Raw genomic sequence first — 21,652 nt, 5'->3', positions numbered from 1 at the left:
ATCCGTGATCTGCCAGACCATTCCAAGTCACCCTTATCTGCATGACTCTGATGTTGCTGTTCTTGATGGTAATTTTGTATGGAGGAGGGAGGAAACAAGCAAATGGCATTTGTGGTCCTGTTGGGGTAAGGCACGTGCAAGTAGAGAGAGAGTTCCCCGCTGGGTGATGAAGCCTGCTGCTCATGCTTTTGTGTGTTGACGTGGTCCCCTGGATGGCTGCCCTGACCATGGGGATCCTCGTGACTCCCACATGCCACAGATTCTAGATATTCTGAGCCCCACCCGCCTCCCAGAGTCTTTCCTGCGCTGTGGCGGTGTCTTCACTAAGGGTAACACTGAAGCTTTTCTTTATTTGAGATTCACCCCCTTCAGTGTGTGCAGACGCTGTGTGAAAAGGCTGAGCAGTTTTATTTTGACAGCACTGCCTGGAGGGCTTACCCCATTTCTTTCCAGGAAAAATGAATATCTTTCTACTTTTTTTTTTAGACTATTTTATAAAAGCCACAACATTATAAACATCTTAATAGTAGTAGGATTAGAACATTGTTTTCGGAAGTCCTCACTTGGTCCCGGAATTATGGAACTGAAAGGAAGAGGTCTGGGATGACCTGTCATATATCCTTGCTTTCTAAAGCACTGAGAGCAAAACCATCCCTGGAAAATAAGGAAATATTTTGATCTCTAGGTGATTTCACTAATTCACAGTAACTTAATCAGTTTTTTGTTTCAACGGAAAGTTAAAGGAACTTCTTCTTCTTCTTCTTCTTCTTCCTCTTTTTTTTAAGATTTTATTTATTTATTTGAAAAGAGAGAGTGAGGCAGAGGGAGAAGCAGGCTCCCCACTGAGCAGGGAGCCCGATGTGGGGCTCGATCCCAGGACCCTGAGATCATGACCTGAGCCGAAGGCAGACGCTTCACCAACTGAGCCACCCAGGCGCCCCTAAAGGAACTTACTCTTTTTTTTTTTTTAAAGATTTTATTTATTTATTCAACAGAGATAGAGACAGCCAGCGAGAGAGGGAACACAAGCAGGGGGAGTGGGAGAGGAAGAAGCAGGCTCATAACGGAAGAGCCTGATGTGGGGCTCGATCCCATAACGCCGGGATCACGCCCTGAGCCGAAGGCAGACGCTTAACCACTGTGCCACCCAGGCGCCCCTAAAGGAACTTACTCTTAAACCTGAAAGCATAACCTGATAGAGCCATGGGGTCCTTTAGAAGTGGTCTTGTTTATGCTCTGTAGAGAGGAGCAAATGAGCCCAGAGAGGCTAAGTGGTTTGCCCAGCATTGAACAGTCAGTCAGTGGCAGCGCTGAAATTGGGACTCACACCTTCCAACTGTGAGTCTGGTGTTTGCTGCACTGCATGGAGCCACATCTTGTCCCTAGCAGTTAACAATTGTTGTGTAGATAGCCAGCTGCTGAGAGGGGGTCACCGAGGGTGCTGTCCTTCCGCAAACTGTTTGGAGAAGCGGTACACCAGGGTAAGGGTGGTGGAGGCACGAAGCTAACAGCCCAGAAAAGGGTTTGCAGGCATGTGGTACGGTTTTGAAGTTCTTTCTAGCTCTGTGATTCTAGCTTCTTTTTTTTTTTTTTTAAATGTGATTTTCACATGTCCAAGAAAGCAAGTGCCTCCTGGTTAAACCATCACGAGAGGTGAAGTTGTGTGGTGTCTAAAAGGGGCAGGCCGGCGGGGCGGCCGATTGTCACCCAGGTCTCTTGTCAGGAGGGCGCCGGCGAGCAGGGGGTCAGAGTAGGAGTCTGGGTGGTTTGGGTGAATGGCAGCAGGTGGAGCTTGGGAGATATGCGGTCAGCAGGAAGGGGGACGTCTTGCTGGGGCCGATGAGTTTAGAGGCGCAGGGGGCGTGCTGAAAGGTGTCGCTGTCACTGCCAACCGGAGACAGGTGGTTTCACATGCACTGTGGCCACTGGTCGTCAGAGAGGCACTGGCCATCACAGGGCCCCGTGTGTGTTGACCTTGGCGGGCTATGGTTTTCCATCAGGCAACAGCATGGCGGGATGGTCTGGTCAGCTCAGAGCAGGGCTGTGTGTCTGGCTGAAGGGGGGCTCCTTGCCTGGTTCTCCTCTAGTCCTTTTCTTCCCTGGGCATTCTCTCTCCGAAAGCATTCTTAGGTCTAAGCTCACTCAGCCGTGGTTTTCCTGGAGGATCCACGGGACCCGAAATCTTAAGTTTAGGCCCTTAAAATTAGGCCCTGGCTTTAAACACACAGACTTGAAATGAATTCAGGTTTATTTCCTTTTCTCTAAATAGCTGTGTATGTGGCAGCTGTCGTTTAGTGGAAGTTTAGATGATTTAAGAATATTGGGGGTAAAAGAATATAGTATTTTCTAAGCAGTCGGAACAGAGGACATGTCTTCAAATATCAGATTACTACAAAAGGGGAATGTTGGAGGAGGAACTGTTTACAAATGAATGAACGAAACAATTCTGATGTTTTTCTAATATGGATGGAACTCTGTGCCTCTGGTGGGGAGACCCGTGAAATTCGTGACTAGGACCCATTCCTCCAAGAGCTCTCAACTAGGGATAATTCCTTGGTTGTGCTCAGAATTCACATCACACATGTTTCTCTGATGACCCGGGGCAAAGGAACATCTTCACTCACGAATCGTGAAATCGGCCTCATGTTAAAGTAGTTTCTCTCCTCCCCCAAAGACAGGGAGGTGTCAGTAGGGTCCTTAATTTGAGTTACTCCTTTTCCTAATGTGAAGTGCTTCGAATGAGAGGCCGGTGCCTCTTCTAATTACTGGCTGGCCCATGACTTAGTGGAAAGAGGCTTGTTTTTGGAATCTCGGCGCTAGCGAGGCCCATGTATGTGATCGTTGCGTGCAGAGGACACAGCTTGCCGTGGCCCGGGGTTGAGAGGGAGGACTTGCGTCAGGCCCTTGGCCCTGGGCTGCCAGACGCTGCGCTAACTGAAGTGTGACAAGGACAAGCCCTTGGAGGCGCATGGAAATCATCGCCCGACATGAGACGACTTTGAGGGTAAATGAGGTTACGGATGGAGTGAGCCCCACGACTCGGTGTGGGTGGTGACGAGAAGTGTTGGCAGTGAGAGGCTCACCTTGTTGGGTGCTTGTAGGGAACATGGGTCTGGTAGCTGAGGGATGTGGGTCCAGATTCTGGCTCCTATCTGTGTCGTTGGGGCAAGTGGAGTTGAACCTCTCTGCATCTTGGTTTCCTGACCTATAACCCGAGGCTTCGGGTGCCTTCCTCACCACGTTACGGGCAGTTCCATTCCAGACTTCACAAATGTCTCCCTGCCTTCCTTCCCCTCCCAGGCAGCTCCTCAGAGGGGAAGCAGTGATGGAAGGCGTACCTTTTGATATTCCTCCGAGCGGTCCAGAATGTCAGGCCTGCGCTGTGGCTTGAGACAGGCCCTGGCCCCTGGCTAAGCACTTGTTCCAAGCACATCTGCTCACAAGGGCTCTGGCTCCCCAACTTTGGGCTCTGCTGGAACGCAGCTGTCGGTCTGCTCTTGTGCCAGAGAAGACCCTCCCTCAACGGCCATGGTCCCTCTGACCAGGGAGGCTGGTAGGAGACCCGAAAGGCCTTCTGGGGCCATGCGTGTATGTTGACTAGGCGTGAATCAGGTTTCTGGAAATCATTGTGAATTGGCAAGTTTTGTAATCATGTCAGAGCTACCGAAACCAGAGATCGAACTGGCCCTGAACATTCAGGAGCTGTAACATGCTGGCTTCTAATGAGTAGAAAATGAACATGCCATTGACTTAATACGTTTGAGAATAACAGTAATGAGATGAAGGGATGGTTTGGTGGAACCTTTTCTGCGTGGGCCCTTCATTCAATCGTTAGAGAAGTCGAAAGCCAAATCGGGTCCGGAGGATGCTTTATTTCTGCTTTCCCTGTTGATTGATTAGTAGGTCAAGGGAGTTAGAAATTTATTTAGTTCTGCCTCTCAGAGAGCCACTGTGACTGAACTATGACTATTACTGTTCTAGTCCTCAGCCAGCTAATGTGTGTTGAATTGTTGTTGTTGGCTAGGCTCTCTGCCGAAAAACTTTCACACACATCCTCTCGTTTAATCTCAGCATGCATGAGAAGTCGATACTGCTCCCTATCTGTTCACAACTAGATAATTTGCCCAAGACACAGCCAGTACGCGGCGAAGCTGGGGCAGGCATGCCCGTCTTGAGAAGCACTGCATCGCAGGCCTGCAATTATGTCTGCAAGAATCGTTGGGCATGCAGCATTCACGGGGCCGTCTCTGCGGTCTCCACTCCTGCTCTTAAGCTCTTCCTCTCTGCCTTTACCTTAAAATCTCCGTGCACATCGTGCAAATTTAGCACAATCTGTGATGATCCCTCCTAACCTGTTCAGGGAAGGGAAAGGAAGCCTGAAAAGGTGAAGTCCACCCCAGTCCCTGGCCCCCTGAGTGCGTGCTCGGTGCTTTAGGGTCTCGGTGTTAGACCAACACTCATCTTCCTGGATGCTTCTCCTTTCTGCTTGTGTTTGGAAGAATTAGAATCTGTTTTCCTGCCGGGAAGGGTTCTCAGGAAATCAAAAAGACATTTTAAGTAGAATGATGGAGTTTTGGCTACTCCCCCTTTATTTATTTATTTATTTATTTATTTATTTATTTATTTATTTATTTAAATATTTTATTTATTTATTTGACAGAGAGACAGGGAGTGAGAGAGGGAACACAAGCAAGGGGAGTGGGAGAGGAAGAAGCAGGTTTCCAGCAGAGGAGCCTGATGTGGGGATCGATCCCAGAACGCCGGGATCACGCCCTGAGCCGAAGGCAGACGCTTAATGACTGAGCCACCCAGGCTCCCCATACTCCCCCTTTATTCTAAAATGCTTTGCGCCAAGTACGTCCCTGCGCGTGGCTGTGCTTAATGATATCGGCGAAATTTTTTTAAGACTAGGAATTTCTGCACTTCTATCTTGAGAGTCCTTCCAAAACTTACCATTTGGGGATTTTGAAAAACACCACTTGTGAAGGAAATGTGTTTTTCTGTAGCAGTGGCTGTCAAAATGACAAGCCAGGCGGTCCCGCCCGGCTGGAGGCCTTCTTGGGGCAGGTGAGCGGGAGCAGAGCAGGACGCCTTCCTCCACCTGAGGATGTGAAACCCCACCTTTGCTGTCATCAGGCAGCACAGAGAAAGGCCCTGCCTATGCATAGCGTATTGAGTTATCGCTCGGGCGGGGGAAGGTTTGAATGTCTCTGCTGGTTAAGAGGGGGCAGCAGTTCAGACTTGCCCAGACTGTGTTTTAAAAGACTAGGCTAACCATGCCATCCTTAAGAAGCCCTTCTAAATCTCCAAGAAGCAAGATTTATGATACAGTTCTAATTTTATACAGTTCCCAAATAGTGAATAGTACTTTTGGTTCCAAACATAATATATTTGGTATATTTATGCTAATTTCACAGGAACTGATACATACTCAAACAATTTTAAATAATTTTAATGGTTTATATATGTATTTTTTCATTGCTTTTATGTTGTTGTGTCTCAGCTCTGATTTAATAACATTCAGGGATGCAATCACCAATTTTAATATCCTTCATGGGGGGGAAATTACATTATATTAAATTATATGTATGTAATTTATGAGTATGATTGTGTTACATATGTAATGTCATGATATGTTATAGAATATTTCACATATATATGTGTACACACACACACACACACGCACACATACATGAAATCGATGATCCTCTACTCCTGTAGTTTGTAGAAGCACACTGTAGTTAAATGTAAGGAGACACGGCCCCATACCTCAGTTGTACGCAACACAGGAACTCAGGCTTGCTGGCTTGGAAAATGAATGCAGTTGTGTTCTTTTGCAAATATCACAGAGTTCCTGGGACTTAGTTTCCTTATCCTCAAAATGAAGGCATTTCACTGACAACTTCAAAGGTCAGCTCTCCACTGATTGAATTCCCTATTGATCTCTCGGGCCCTGCAATTTAGTGACATAACTAGGGTTAGCTTGAGTGTTTCCAAAACAAGGTTAAAGAAAGCTCATTCTGCAGCTGTTGGGTGAGGAGAATCGTTGAGAATGTTGCCTGGTCGTCTGGTGACTAAGGGACACTGGGGCTACCTCACCAAATCCAGCCCCAGGCGAGCCACTCTTCACTGTCCGGTGGTGGGGCCGGCCTCTTGCCGGACCTCAGGGGCATTGCCGGGGCACCTGGAAGGTCTGAGACACGGGGCCCAAAGGGCCGGCCCTGCCACCAACTCTGTTCATCCAGATGGCATTTTTGAGACCCAACTCTGTTCATGCCAGCTCATTGGGATTTGGGAACCAATTTTTTTTTTTTTTTTTTTTTTTCAACAGATTTCCCTCTTTATGTCTTCCTAATTCCTGCTCCTCTGTCCTGACCAACCTACAGATTTCCACTGTAGAACTTAGGTCCGCCTTTAATCTTTCTCTGCCTGGATTTCCTCAGCTGAAAGATGGTGGTACTAATACCAGCCCTTTCACTCAGGGTGATCTGGGGTGAGAATGACATAACCAGTACCGGACGGTGCTTCGAACTTAGAGCAGGAGGGTAGTCCAGTTATAAGAGTGTCCTGTCTGTCTTTATTTTAATGTGATATTTAAGATGTTAGCGTTGAATATGCTTCAGGGAGGGAGATCTCATTTTGAATGTCATTGATAGAGTGATGGCCTAGAAGGTATTAGAGTTGCAAACAGAAACTCAGAAAATGTGCTTAAAAACTGTGAAGACCAAACATCCACTGTTTGTTTTCAAAGAATATGTGCAGAATTAGGAGAAGCGGTTGGTAACTATGGGGCATCATGAAAACAAGATCTTACAAATCTGGGGGCGCCTGGATGGCTCAGTCGGTTAAGCGTCTGCCTTTGGCTCAGGTCATGGTCCCAGGGTGTTGGGATCGAGCCCCGTGTCAGGCTCTCTGCTCAGCGGGGACCCTGCTTCTCCCTCTCCCTCTGCCTGTCACTCCCCCTGCTTGTGCTCTCTCCCTCTCTCTCAAATAAATAAATAAAAATCTTTTAAAAAGGTCTTACAGATCTATGTTGTACATATCCTTTTAATTTAGTTGTGAGAGGAAAAGTGTAATGTTTAGTCCATGAAGGTGAAGTGATTTTTTTTCCTTAGAGCTGTAGTGTTTAATTTGGTAGTCACCAGCCACAAGGAGCTATATTATTTAAAATTAAATAGAATTCAATAAAATTTCACTGACTCATTCACGTTAGTCACATTTTAAGTGCTTAGAGGCCACATGTGGCTAGTGGCTACTGTGTGGGAGAGACCAGATATTAGAACATTTCTAGAAGGTGCTATGAGATGGCGCTGCTGAAGAGAAGCTGGGAGGAAAGGCAGAAGAACACCCCTATCCTCCTTCTTCCCAACATTGCTTTTTAGAATTCAAATAGAATCTCTGGCTCTATGTTATTCCATCTTAACTGTACATTTGAAGTTATTAAAGAGAGCACAAGGTAGTTGGGCAGGAAAGCACGGCTCACTCCACAACATCATTTGTTTCTCTACTGGAACAAACCTGCCCTTCAAAATCACGCTCGGAACATCCTGGAACCAGTTCTTTGCTCTGCGTAAATATTTTCTTCATTAGATAACGTATTACCTAGACCAGTCCAGTCGTCACTTAATTGTGTTCTATCTTGAATTGTTACGTCATTATTTCATGGATATAAACCAAATCCTTACCTTTAGCAAAATAATCTCTTACATTCCAGGTTCACTCTCTCCACAAATCCATTTGGGCTCCTCTATCAAAGGGTATCCAGAATCCGGCCACTTCTCACTGCTCCCACTGACTGCTGTGGTCCCAGCCACGATCGTCTCTCCCCAGTTATTACAGTTGTCTTCTGACTGGGTTTCCTGCTTTCACTCTCACCCTCTTACCCACTTCGCAGCCTCTTCTCAACATGGCAGTCAGAGAGCTCGCCTCAGTCCTGTGCTCACAGTCCTCTGGTGGTTTTCCCTTTTATTCTAAGTAAAAGCTAAGGTGAGAGAGCCCTCTCGGATCTCACAGCCCCCCTGCACTCCTGGTTACCCTCTGGCCTCAGCCATGCTGACTCTCTGCCAGCTGCAGTGGGCTCTTCTTTGAATCCTTCTGCTACCACAGGCATATCTTGCCTCAGGGCCTTTGCACTTGCTGATTCCTCTGCCCGACCACGCTTGCCCGAGATAGCTGGGTGGCTCATTCCTGCACTTCCTTTACACGTTGTCAACATCATTTCATAATGAGGGCTCACCATACTATTAAAGAATGCTACTCGCCACCCCTCTCCCATGTCCACGCAGCAATCCCTGTTTCCTTTCCTAGGGAGTTTTTTCCCACAGTACTTCTCATCATCTGGCGTACCATCCATGTGTTCTGCTCTTTTATTCGTAGAGACTCTGTCCCCTCTCGGTGGGACATACGCTGCTTGAAGGCAGAGCTTTATGTCTTTCTAATCTGAGTGTCTAGCACAGGGTAGGCCCTCAGTAATTATTTAATGAATGAATGACTGACTCAGATATTTAATGGTAGTGATGGTAGGTGCTGCAGGCGCACAAAGAACAGGATCAGGTGGGTGCATTTAAAGGGAGTTCTGTGTTTTATTTTTTTATTTATTTTTATTTATTTTATTTATTTATTTGACAGAGAGAGACAGCCAGCGAGAGAGGGAACACAGCAGGGGGAGTGGGAGAGGAAGAAGCAGGCTCCCAGCGGAGGGGCCTGATGTGGGGCTCGATCCCAGATCGCCGGGACCACGCCCTGAGCCGAAGGCAGACGCTAACCGCTGTGCCACCCGGGCGCCCGGGAGTTCTGTGTTTTAGAACCAGACGCCACTCGTCTAACTGAGCTTCATGTAACAAGGGAAACACAAAGATGCCTCTTGCTGGGTAACCCTGCCCTCGGCCCCTTCCTCTAGGATTTCTCTGTTCCAGGCTCTGCTTTCTGGCTCACTCTGCAATCACTCACCGTGATTCCCCTGCTCCTGCTCTTGTCGGGCCACACAGGGGACGTTTGTGGACCACCTGGGAAAGAGACCTGGGGCTCTGGTCTTGGTCCTTCTGGGAACTGCGCTGAGATGAATTTGGTAGTAGGGGCCCAGTGCGAAGGACCCAACCATTGTGTGCTGCTCTGAGAGGGGCGGGGGGAGGGTGACTTTTAGACATAAGAGGGTGGGTCCCTTACCCCACGCTGGGGAGTGGCTGATGCCAGGCTGGGGCACCCTGCGGTTTGGGGCATAGTGGGGAGAGGGGAGAGCGTGGGAGTGGCTGGGAGCACAGAGATGGGGGGCACTTACAGTTGGCTGGTCCCCCCCAGGGCAGGGGGCCGTGAGTTGCTGGTGGAAGGGTGTAGCCCGGTAGCAGCAGGTGTTTGGCCTGAGGATATGGACTTCTCACTTCCTGCCATTGTACCGAAGCTGATTCGGGCTTAAAAAGCTGTGCCCCAAGGTTTCACTTTATCTCGAAACTTTGAGCCAAGTGCTCCGATGCATTCTTTAGTTAGGTGAAGGATGTTTCTATGTTGCCTGAGCAAAACACTTCTCCCCGTAGCAAATCTCATTTTATCTGAAATTTCAAGAAAGAAAAACAAGCTCTCTCTCTCTTTTTAAAACGGTTTCCTCTCTTTGGCGTGTCCTCTGAGTACGCCCTGCTTTTAAACGGTAGGTTCCCTTATGTTTAGATTTTCTGTTAGTTGTCACTAAAATAACATAGGGTTATTTTTGTATTTTGTATAAAATCTGTCTCATCAGTAGTTCCCTGACCCACCCTTTCTAAGTGGTTTAGTTTTGCAGATTTAGCTCTGTTGCTCTGTTGGCACATTGGAGGGCAAAATCAAGATACAGGAAGCCATAGGATAGCTGATATTATTTATTAAAGCGGACCCTGCATCTCCTGCGTCCGTTGCTAGAGATGACCTTCCCAGCTTGTGGGAGCTGCTGAATGCTAGCGCTGGAACCTGCCTTTCTGGCGAATTAGTGAGTGAAGATGTTCTTTGAACACAGTAGGTGAAAGGCAGGATGTCAGCACTTGGCACTTCTAGACCTTTCCTCTGCTAGGTAATCCTTTCTTGTTCTGTTGCTCTTCGTTTTGACAGGTAAGTTGGGAATTAGCTAGTAGATGTGTTTGAAGTGGGTCGAGGTGAGCTGCAAACAACGGATTTTCAGGTACTTCCCTTCTAGTACACGCCTGGTAAGTAGGAAGGATGTGTCACTTACATGGTAGGCAGCAGGAATAAACAGGCAAGCCTGAATTTTTCTAACCAGTTTCACAGACTGTAGCAACCTTTTACTTTCTAAAATCCTGGATTTTCACATCTGGAAAGATGGTGGGGAAGAGCTGTCCGGGTACTTGAACCCCTACTTTGTGCCAGGCACCGGAATGTAGCTTTGAAGAGGACAGATACTACGGTTCCTGCTCCCAGGCACCTTGCAGTCTGGTGGGGCTGGGAGATATTAAATGCATAATTTCACCAATAATTAAAATTGTGCTAGGTATTACTAAGGAAATGTGCACATGCTGTGAGAGCATTTGATAGGGAGGCCTGCTGTAGCCTGAACTGTCTTAGGCAAGTCCTTTAGGTTGGGAACCAAAGGATGAGTAGGTGTGAACAAGGGGAAGGTAAAGAAGGGAGGAGGTGGGGGGGGGGGCTTTGAAGCAGGTGGGGGCAGGATCCTCCCCTTGGGAGCACCAGCAGAAGGCCAATGTGGCTAGATGGGGAGGAGAGGGAGTGAAGTGAGGCTCAGAGCCATTGAAGAGCTTACAGAGAAGGGATATGGTAACGTGTGGGTTTCAGAGCCCAGCAGGATCCGACCAAGGCGCTTCCTGAGGCGAGAGTGGTAGGAGGAGTTGCCGTGGCTATAGGAACAAGATGAGGGTTGTCTGAACAGAGTCTTCACAGTGGAGATGGAGACAAGTGAGTGGATTTAGGGGATGTGTGGACGGCACTGAACTGGGTGAAGGATGAGGTAGGGAGCGGAGGTGGAGATGCCTGGGTTTCTGGCTGCAGAAACGGTGTGGCCAGCCATGCGCATCACTGAGCTCAGAGTGTTGGAGGAGGAGCGGATTCTGGAAGAAAGACCACAAGTTTAGTCGAGGACGAGCTGAGCTTGAGGGTCAAAGAGACATCGCAGCATCCCAGTGGAGTGGGACAGATAGGTCTGATGGTCCCAGAGTGGCCTGGGCAGGGCTGGATCCGGGATGGAGTGGGGTCGTGGGAGAGGATGGAAGGTAGCAGGGAGTGACCGGAGAGGCGGGTGGAAAGCCTGTGGCAAAGGGAACTGCAATCATCAGGCCTGTGCCCGGGTGGAGGGGAGGTCTCGTTCAGCTCTGAGCCATGCCGAGGAGCAGTTTAGTGAGCAAATGCTGAAAACCATACGCTGGGTTTAGCAAGCGGGAGGTGATCCGGACCCCAGCAGGAGTGGAGCTGTGGGGGCAGAAGCCCACTTTGAATGGTTGGGGAGAGGATTTGGGGTAGGAAGATAAAGACTTCAAATGCAGACCCTTTTTTGAGAAGTTGGGCTCAGAAGAGGTGTGTAGGACCCAGGGTCTAGCTCCAGATCTTGGTCCCTCTGTGTTTGGACATTTAGATATGGGAGGGAAGGCATACTCCAGTGCTTAAGGTTCCAGGACAGGTGTGGGTGGGATGTAATCCAGAACCCAGGGGAGGGGATGGGCATTTCCCTCCTGCACTTCAGAGTGAGAGGAGGGGGGCGGGCCGAGGCAGCTGCAGGTACAGGCACGCGGCGGTTTGGACTGGGCTGGTCCGTGATTCTGCTCTCATCATTTCTGTTTTCTCAATGAAGTAGGAGGCAAAGCCATCTTCCCAGTTGGAGGACGTGGAGTCTGCTTGCTGGGTTCGGTCCCTTCTCCAGCTGTGCTTGGCAGCTACCTCGGCAGGCATGGGATAGGCAGGCGGGTGGGTTCAGCCAGAGTTGAGGTTTTTCTCTGTGGGCGTAATGTAAGGACAGGGCAGGTATTAACAGTGGAGGAATGGGTTCAGAGAGGTTTCAGTGGTATGAAGGGATTGGGGCTGATGGGGAGGGCGGATGCAGGATGGGTCAGTGGCCAGGCCCTGCAGGGGTTAAGAACAGGGTGGTGGGCTAGCTGAGTAAGGGAACAAGGTGCTTGGCTAACTGTCCTGTGCACAGACATCCCCTGGGGATCTTATTACAATGCAGATTCTCATGGTCTGGGACGGGGCCTCAGATTCTGCATTTTAACAAGCTTGGAAGGGGTGCCAGCCCCTCTGGCCCGCGGGTCATGCTTTGAGGAGAAATTAGAAGGTTGTCCTTGGAGTGGGATGCCCGATTAGAAATCCTCGAGGTGGTGCAACCTTGAGCGATAGGTAACATGGCCTGGGGTTGGCTGAGCAGTCGTCTGAGGCGCTCAGGGTGCACGACGGGGACTCCAGTGCCTATTATCGGCAACGCTGCTCCGGGCATCTCGTTTAATGGTCCCCCAAACCGCAGTGAGGTAGGTATTACAATCCCTTCTCTTAAGGTGAGAAGTGAGGCCCAGAGAGGCCTGTCCCCAAATCACACTTGTGAGCAGCGGAGTCAGGACTCAGGCTGGTTGGTAGCTCCCTGGAGCCCGGGGATGGGCGCGTCACTGACCCCCGATGACATAAGTGGTGGGGGTAGGCCCAGAGATTTTTGAGCTGGGCGTCAGCATCATCTGGAGAATGCTAGGGTCTTGCAAATTAGCCCCTGTAACCCTCACAACTCTCCTGGAGAGGCTGTGCTCTACCCATTTTACAGGTAAGAAAAGTAAGGTTCAGAGGGATTATGTAACTGAGCAGTGGGGGAGTTTTCAAGTGACTCCACTTTGGTCAGAGTCCAAAGTCCATTCCTCCTGTGTAGCAGGTTTCACTCCATCAGCCACAGAAATGCAAATTCTCTTCTAATTCTCTGGGAGGCTGCAGTTACCATGGGAATAATCTCCCTTGCACTGACTCACTGCCGCCTCCGCGGTTTGAGGTGTTGTGAACAGAGCTGCGCCCAGGGGACGGGGAGTCTAGGCTCGGCTCTGTCCCTAACTAGCAAGTTTGCACACGTCTCTTAGGTCTCAAGTTTTTATCCCTAGCGATCACTTCCAGAGCTGTGTTCTGTAAGCGTCGGGATGGTTATAATGGCTCCGTTTACGTTAATGTCTGCTATAGGCTGAGCATTCGAGAGGTTATCCTTAATTCTTACACAAGGGTGAATGTCGTTACTTAGAACTTAGAGGTCAAGATCCTGCAGCCTAGAGACTTCAAGTAACCTCCTGCTGCCTCCCAGCTCATGGGATGGCAAAGCGGGGCTTTGTCCTGAGGTCTAACTGCAAAGCCCCTGTTCTTGCCCCCGACCGCGCTGCCTCCACCTCTCCCGTAGCCTCGTGGGAGATCGTGCTTACAGGTGTCCTAAGTCAGAATTATCAGCCTCTCGAAACCTGGACTCCGAGAAGGGCTCTGTTAGGTATTGGTTTTGAGAGGCACCTCTCCTACACATGCTGCGTGCTCGTGCGTGCACACACACACAACGTGCACACACGCGTGCATACACACGTGTGCAGGCATGTGTACATGTGCACGCCGATACCTCTGGAACAGAAGTATCATGAAACAGTGCCGATGGTATTCACTTGTAAGGCACTTGATTTTCTTTTCGCTTCCAGTTTAGTTTAGTCCATTTTATGAAGACACTCGTTAAACTCTACTGATGATTGAACCGCCCGCCAATGGGCTGCAGCCCTCAGTTTGACAATTAGGTGCGGGGACGACTGGGTGACTCAGTAGGTTAAGCATCCGACTTTTGATTTCAGCTCAGGTCATGATCTCAGGGTCGTGAGATCGAGGCCCGCGTCGGGCTCCATGCTGGGTGTGAAGCCTGCTTAAGATTCTCTGTCCCTCTCCTTCTTCCGCATTCCCCCACTTGTGCAAGTGCTCTCTAAAATAAAAATACAAATTATGGGTTTCTTGATACGCTCTCAGTCTTCTTTTCTTTCTCTCCCAATTTCTTATTTCTGAATTTCATGACGAATCTCTCTCATTATGTACGTAGCAGCATTAAATCTAAATCAGTCCCCCCACCATATGCCACCACACTTTTGCGAAGTGGAAAAATATTTCATAAATTTGCTCCAAGAGAAGGAAAGAAAATTGTACTTTTTAAATTTGATGACAGTGCTAATGTTACAAAAGAGGAAGAATAAAGAAGTGACTTCTGTGTCTCCTTGGCTGGAAAGATGAGGCTGTGAGGCTGGGAAACATGGGCTGAGAAGGTGAAATGGTGCAGACCTGGGGAGAGACCACAGCAGCAGCATTCCGGTAAAAGACGGTGAAACGAACTTCTTGTCCCAGCTCTGCCACATAGCCATTGTTAGCTGTAATTATCCTTGTAAACTTGTCCAAGGACATGCCTTTATTGGACTCCCTTATGTGCCTGGTCTCGTTCTGAGTACCTCACATATGGTGTCTGGGTAGGTGATATTGTCTCCATGCTCTTACAGAGGAGGAGACCAGGGCACAGAGAGGCTAAGTAACCTGCCCAAGGTCACACAGCTGTTAGTAAATGGTCTAGCGGGAATTCTTCCTTGGGCTCTCTGTCTCTGGAGCAGTGTTCTTTGTCACTACACCCTAATGGTGACTTGTCTTTTCTTTCAAGTGATTCTTTGTGGTCCCTGTTGGATGCCATGCCTGGGATGGGAGGTCCTCACCTCACCTCTGGGGTTATACATGGATGAAAAGTGATCGGAGTCCCTCCACCTGATAGGGGCAGTCAGAAGGGACTCTCAGTTTTTGCTTCTCCAATCTGTAGAGTTGATTTGGTTTCCGTCCTTCTTGAGCTCTGGTCATTTCTTGTTTTGTTTTGTTTTGTTTTGTTTGGATTATGAGAACTACCCCCCCCCCCTTTTTTTAAATTTGTGTTTAAAATTCTGTTGCTTGAAACAAAGAGGAACTCTAATGGATGCTGACCAATCCTTTAACCCTTTCTGGTCTGCTTCCTCATCTGTAAAATAAAGGAATTGGATGCACCCTTCCCCAGATCCCTCCCAGTTCTTTGATTTTTAGCAAGAATTGGGTTCTAGTAACTCTCGAGATGTTCAGGAAGAGACTGGCTCCCCAACACAGGACACAGGAGATGGTTTGTTAATTAACTGGGTTATCGTGACCGTTACGTTCATGTTGTATGTTTTCTGTATTCCATGCATGGCTGTGGCTCTTCTGTCGAATTCATTTAGAACGTAAACAGGACAGTGATGATTAATCCCTTCCCAAGCGCCCACCCAGGGTGAGAGCTCTGGGCAGGAATTCTCCACCCCTGAGGGTCTGACGTGAGCCCACCTGCACCCCGAGGGGCTGGCATGGGTATTGGACTCATCTTGTTCATAGCCTAGAAGGTGGTCCCTTTCTAGGGAGAATTCTGCCTTGAAAAATGTGTCCTTATCATAGAATCAGTGTGATATATTCCAGAGTTTTGTGTCAGCTGGGGCTTCGAGAAGAAGATCTGATAGGACGTGACATCAAGGAGGATTGATGCTTTGAAGCAGCCACATGTTCATCTGTGGAGAGACGTTACATGTGTTTTCTTTCGTGCTTCGGTAATGCCCTACAACTTGCGGTAGTGGGACCGCAGAGGGAAGGAAGCGATTGTGTCTGATGAGCTGTGTGTAAACTGTTTCTGCACAATGCTGGGAATAACCAGGTGAAAAAGAACGGGATTTGCACAGGTGTGAGAGAACCAAAGCCGACTCCAGTGGCTTCTTTGCTCCCCTGTTGAGGGAGCATCTGTCGTTCCAGGGAGTGGGGCCCAAGAAGGAATTACTCCTCTCGGCAGATATTTCCTGGGGACTTGCATTCCCAGCTGTCCATACACAGCAGAGCGGAGCAGGGTCCTGGAGCTGGGGGCCCCACAGTGGGCCTAAGTCACAGACCCCAAGTGTAGAAAGGGGACATGGGGATCTCTTCCAACGTTCTTCGTCTAGTTTCGGGGACATTTAGGTCCACAGAGACAGTGATTTGGTCCGTTAGGCCCCTCAGCTAGGTTGGGGCTAACCCCAGGCTACATATGGGTAACTCTCGTCTTCGTTTAACACGGTCATGGGCATTTATGGTTTTATTGTAATTTCGAGCTATACAAATACACACGGTTGCCAGCTTTCATCTGTGAGCACGCTCCTGAGAGCTTTACATGTATGACGACCCTTTAGCCCTCACAGCTCCATGGGTGCAGTACGATTACTGCTCCCATTTTACAGAAGAGGAAACGGGGCCACAGAGAAGATTGAGTCGTTCGCCTAAGTCACACAGAGCGTGATCAAACCGAAATGCAGAAAAGCGCCTGGCTGCAGAGTTTTTCCTTCAAACCGCTAGGCCCGGGGTTGGCAAACTTTGTGTGTGTGGGACCAGCTAGTAAGTATTTAGGCTTTGTGTGCCCTTAACACCTCTGTTGCTTCAACTCTGCCTTCGTAACGTGAAAGCCGCCAGAGACAATACGTCAAACAAATGGCGTGGCTGTGTCCCAATAAAACTTTATTTATAAGAATAGGTGGGGTGCAGGATTTGGCCCATAGGCTGTGATTTTTAGATCCTGTACTAGACCATCCTGCCTTGTTAGGGCACATGTATTAATGACAGAGAGAGACAGATACTCAATAGTGTGGTGATCCAGTTTTATAAGGGATTGGGGGCCAGAAATTGCACAAAAATGATGTATTGTTTGTATTCCTTTTGGGTGAAGCGTCCTCCTGCTTTAGCTGGAGAGGGTGATGGTTGTTCATGACTCTGTACAGTGGGATGTTAAGAGGCTCAGGGCCAGGAGAGACTTTTTATTCTCTTTCAACTTTCTGGGCAATCTTGCACAAAGCCGTGGGCGTCTGTCACTCATAACTCCACGGTGGTGATAATGGTCCTCGCCACCTGCCCCTCTCTCTCCCTGGAAGTGTGTGTCTTGGATTTAAAAGGTTTTGTCCATGATGCCCTTGGAGCTGGGAGTCTGGAAGAGGGTAAACGTATTAAATGGCATTCATCATTTAGTTTGCTTGCAAATTAGAGAGTACTTTGGGGGTATAAGACCCTTTTTTGAATGTTTCCGGTGTAGAGCCCAATTTTAAAGGAGAGGCATTCTTGGTAATCTGCATGAGAGAATGTGGATTTAGGCAGCTTGAATTTGTGGATTACCTGTGCGGCGGTAGGCTTGAGGCAATGGAGTTATTAAAGAGGGTGAACAGGTATTTATTTCTGTTTTTAATAAGTGTGCAGTAAGAGGGCTCCATAGCTGACCTCATTATATATCATTTCCATAAGAAAATTTAGGCTTCTCTGCTAAGCTGTGAGTCTTAGCAGTAGGGAGGATTTTTATAAATGTTTCCAAGTGAAATTTTGAAGTTAGAAGTTGAGCGGAGAAGCCTCAGAGGGAGCAAGGCTGCTGCTTGCATTTCAATGAAAGGGAGAGGAAATTCATTATAGGGGTTGAAGATGTGGTTTGCATGCTAAGACCTTTGTGGAGGAATGGGCCTCCCTGGAGGAGATGGAGGGAAGTTATAGCCTTCCCTTGGTGACTAAGTTTCCTCGATTAAGTGCAGATATTTCTCCTGATGTCCCCCACACCGCACTTTTTTTTTTTTTTTTTAACTTTGCAAGAAAATACATTGAACTGAAAATTTCAGCCCAGAGGACATCTCGGAGTCTTGCTGGGTTCTGTTGTTTGTTTTGTTCTGTTGCCAAAAACTATTATTTAAAAATCCAGTAAGTGTAACTACTTAATCGTAATTTGGGAATCGAAATTTAAGATGCTATCGCATCAGTTCTAATGGTAGAAGAGCTGGTATTTGGAAAGACCGTCTGGGCGCTGAGCTAGGGCTTTTGTCTACACTGGTATCTTACTTAACACAACGGCATTAGTCCTACAGAGGAATATTCTTCTTGTTCTGCATTTGAGCACTTTGAGGCATCGGGAAGTTCACTAACTCTGTCAGGGTTAAAACCGCTAGAGAGTAGCAGGGCCAGAATTTAAATCTGCCTTCCTGATTCCAGAAGCCATGCAAGGAGGCTGAGCAAGGGTCCTGGGTTTCTGGGACACAGGATTCTCCGTGCTCAGACTAGAAACATCCTGGGCAAATGGGAGGATTTGGTCACCTGCAAGCAAGATGCTTGTTGCTCCCAGCACCAAGGTGGTGCTTATTACCAGGATCATCCGCAGAGGAGTTTTCCTGTGTGATCGCCATGTGTATGCGCTGTAAGGCCTCCCAAGACCGCACATCCTGGGGCAGTCTTGGAGCTGAAAAGGAAAGCGAGGAGAACAAGTTCTTTGGGATTCCCAGCATGAATGTAGCCCCATTTATTGGCCCAGTTTGCATTGATGGAGCAAGAGGCATGATTCTTGGAATGGTGGCGTTTGTAGTTTTTCACTCTTGCTGCAAAATATTGCTACACTCTTGTGCTCACAGGTGTGCATAGTCTTGGGAAAGGCTGGGTCGGCTTTGGAGGATTTCACCCAAACTCTCTAAGACCAGTCCTTGCGCCTCTGGGGACCGTAGATGACCACCAGAAATGGGGACCAGCTGGCAGAAAGCTGCTTCCTTTAAAGCCTGGGCTCCCACATGGAAGTGGCTCTTTTCAAGCAAATTCTTTAGGCCCGTGTCCAAATTCCAGGGGACACTGTGTACGACTTCCAGAGGACACTGTGTACTTAAAAAATATTTTTAAAGAAAGGGCGTTGGCACACAGGACCACAGACTGCAAACTCTGTCGTTGCCTGAGTGACGGAAGTGGTCAGTAGAAGGTCGTGTGTCTACATATGGTTAGGAGGTGATTGCTCTTTATGCAAAAGGTGAATCCATAGGAATGTTCTGGGTTTTTTTTATCCTCCCTTTTAAAAAATGGACTGACCCCGTTAATACCCTATCCATGGCACCTCGAAGCCCCCTGTGGTGACTGATCAGGAGAGGGCTGGTGGAGAGAAGGCAGACAGGTCATCTGATGGCCTTGGCTGCTTTTTGGAGACCTCCTTCCCCGGAGTGCGGCAGGGACAGAGGGGCAGGAGGCCGACCGCACCCGTGCTGGCGGTTGCCACTGCCTGTCAGTTGTTGGGATGCTTGTTTGAGATGACTTTCTAAGACTATTAATTAGATTCACACAGGGGGCCTTGTAATCACTAATTACCGAGGTGCTCATTGTTTAACCGTGTCAAAAGGTGCCTTGTCATTTTTATTTCACGTTTTTTTCAAGTGTCTCTGTGACTGTCTTACAAATGAGGTAGCCTTCCAGAATTCGGTGTTGCCTCTGTGATTGGTGTCTACTGTTTGGCAATAGGCGTAAGATACAAGCCTCAAGGGCTTAGTATAGGGGAGAATCTGTGAGATGAGGGCAGAGTGGAGTCAGGGGAGGGTACCGGAGGAGGGGCGGGACATTGAGAAGGAGTGTGGGGGGCAGTGGCAGGCACGGCAGGGCAGGGCATGGAAGGGGGGAAGCAGGTGGGGAGGAACACACACAGACTGAGAGATACACAGATAGAATCAGGTAGGCAGATAGAAGACGGAGACAGACAGACCAGTAGGGACGGGTTCTTTTCCTTTTGATCCTCAAACAGCTGTCATCCTGCCCATGACGCTTTTACCTGTTTGCTTCTTCCTGGCTTTAAAGTTCTGTGACTCATCTGTGTTTGCATGCGTGTAGACTATTAAGGAAGTGGGTTCTGGAAATTTGAGAGTCCGTATAAGGAATTAGAAGCACAGTCTCTGGACCCAGACCGCACCGGATTCAAACCCCAGCTCTGCCTCCTGCCTGTTGGGTCACCTGGGCGAGTTACATAATCTCTGCGGGGCCGTAGTTTCTTCTTGTTCACATGGGGATAATAACTGTGTCTAGCTGTTAGGACGCTGTGAGGATTAGGGACAAGCCTGTTAGAACAGTGTACCCCACAGTACCGGCTGCTGTTCTCGCTACTGTGCTTGTAACATGATCCTGGATGTTGTAGGACCACTTTTCCTTTGCAGGAATGTTCACAGAGATAACTGTATTTTTCCAAATACCGGAAAGGCTGCGTGTTCCTGTCTGGGGCTTTTGAACGTACTGCTCATGGGAGAGGAAGGTGTAGAGATATAATCTGCTGGGGGCCAGGGGTCGCAGCATCCAAATCCAGTGCTGGCACGAACTGGCAAATGTGGTGAGTTTCTCTGGACCTGCTCTCAGGTTAGAAGCTGAGACGGTAAACAAGGAGGGTTTAGGTCACAGGTGATACTGAGTCCTTTTTGGCATGTGAGTTTTATGACCCGGTTATGATTTTACCTCTGTGCGGAGGTTCTGTGGGTGTAAGATTCCCGGGAAGACTGGGGGTTGCTTGTATTAGTGCCCCTGGAAGAGAGAAGTATGTGCGCTGCATTGTAAATAATAAATGCAGTGACGAGGAGGTTTTTCGGGAAATGAAAAAGCCAGTTCTCCCATCAGAACTTTAGTGTCGGAGACTCCTTCTGTTCCTTGCAAAGGCCCTGGGACCTGCCTGGACCTCCAAGCGCCTCTAGACCTTTGCAGTTGTGGACATGGGATCCCTGTTCCAGGCCTGACTTCAAACCATTTCCAGCCTCTGCTGGGCATGTGGGGCCCTCTGGGCTCCACGGATGTTCTTAGCTGGGTTTTGGAATTGAAACTTCCATAACTTCTCCCGAGGGCTGGGAGAAGCCCCGCTGAGAAGCGTAGTGGGGACAGCTTGAAGCATTGTCCGTATGCTGCCTGGGCCTTGGGCGAATGTCCTCCGTTGCTGTACAGAGAAGGGGAAGCAGCAGGGCCAGTGTGGCTGGTGGTTGTAACTGCAAAGTGTGAATGAGTACTTGGCTTCTTCCTCTGGCTGGCTCTTGGTGTGGGGGGCTCATGTGTCTCTGTAAGATCTCTGTATTTTAGGATCACGGAGACCTGTCTTGTTTACTCAGCTGAAGTAATCTCTTGGTTCTTTGGGCTGTTGACTGACTGCTCGTCTTGGGATGTCACAAGTGATTTGTTCAGTGTGGACCTTCATACGGCGACTCTTGAGTAAAACCGGTTCTTCATGGCCACAGGCCGTCCTGGTTCACTCAGTCTCCTCCCGTGCCGGGAGCCCCGCCCCGTGGCCTCTCGATGCTGCAGTGCCCCTCAGTCCTGGGGGTGGCACCAGAGCCTCCCGGCGCCCCTGCTGGTACTTACACTGATGCTGTCTTCTCTCCTGCAGGTGCTTACGTCATGCCGAGCCTTCCTTGTGACAGCACGGATCCCTACCAAGGTAAGCACTGATGCGTTTCCACATACGCGCACACGTGCGCTCACACGTGCACACACACGCACACACGCACTCCCCAGTGATGGAGAGTTCACGATTTAGGCCGTGTCCAGAGTGCTCTTAGCACACCCATATTTCCCTTCCTTCTCCCCAGAAAGCAGCTCAGCGTTGTGATGACGCACAGTTTTTAGTCCATGCTTCCCTCTTCTGGTGTAAAAGCATCCCGTGAAAAGAGGTCAAGCATTTTGTGCTCCATATCCCCAAGGCTCGTGGATGCCAGTCATTTTTCTCTCTCACCCAGGGCACGGTTTATGCTTTATTCAAGTCTAGCTCCAATTTCCTTCGGTCCAGGAATGGCAGATTTTTCACAGGCTTTGACATGTGGGCAGTAACCTTCATCAGTGTGCAGGGTGCGTCTCAGGCGTTCTGTGCGTCCTCCCGGGGTTG

General features: G+C 48.9%; 1 protein-coding gene across 3 annotated transcripts in view; it reads left to right on the top strand.

The window, feature by feature from the left end:
* CARMIL1 (capping protein regulator and myosin 1 linker 1) overlaps nucleotides 1–21,652 on the top strand; it is a 304,280-nt gene that overhangs the window by 88,665 nt on the left and 193,963 nt on the right. For all 3 annotated transcript variants that reach the window (XM_045800481.2, XM_045800480.2, XM_045800482.2), the window contains exon 3: nucleotides 21,158–21,208. In XM_045800481.2, coding sequence (XP_045656437.2) covers nucleotides 21,158–21,208 — 51 coding nt within the window. The remainder of the gene's footprint in view (nucleotides 1–21,157; nucleotides 21,209–21,652) is intronic.

Source organism: Ursus americanus, chromosome 32 (assembly GCF_024610735.1).
Source record: "Ursus americanus isolate L20-20 chromosome 32, mUrsAme1.1.p, whole genome shotgun sequence".
Taxonomy (NCBI): Eukaryota; Metazoa; Chordata; class Mammalia; order Carnivora; family Ursidae; genus Ursus; species Ursus americanus.
The sequence above is the reverse complement of the archived record's forward strand: the minus strand, read 5'-3'. Positions and strand labels throughout refer to the sequence as shown.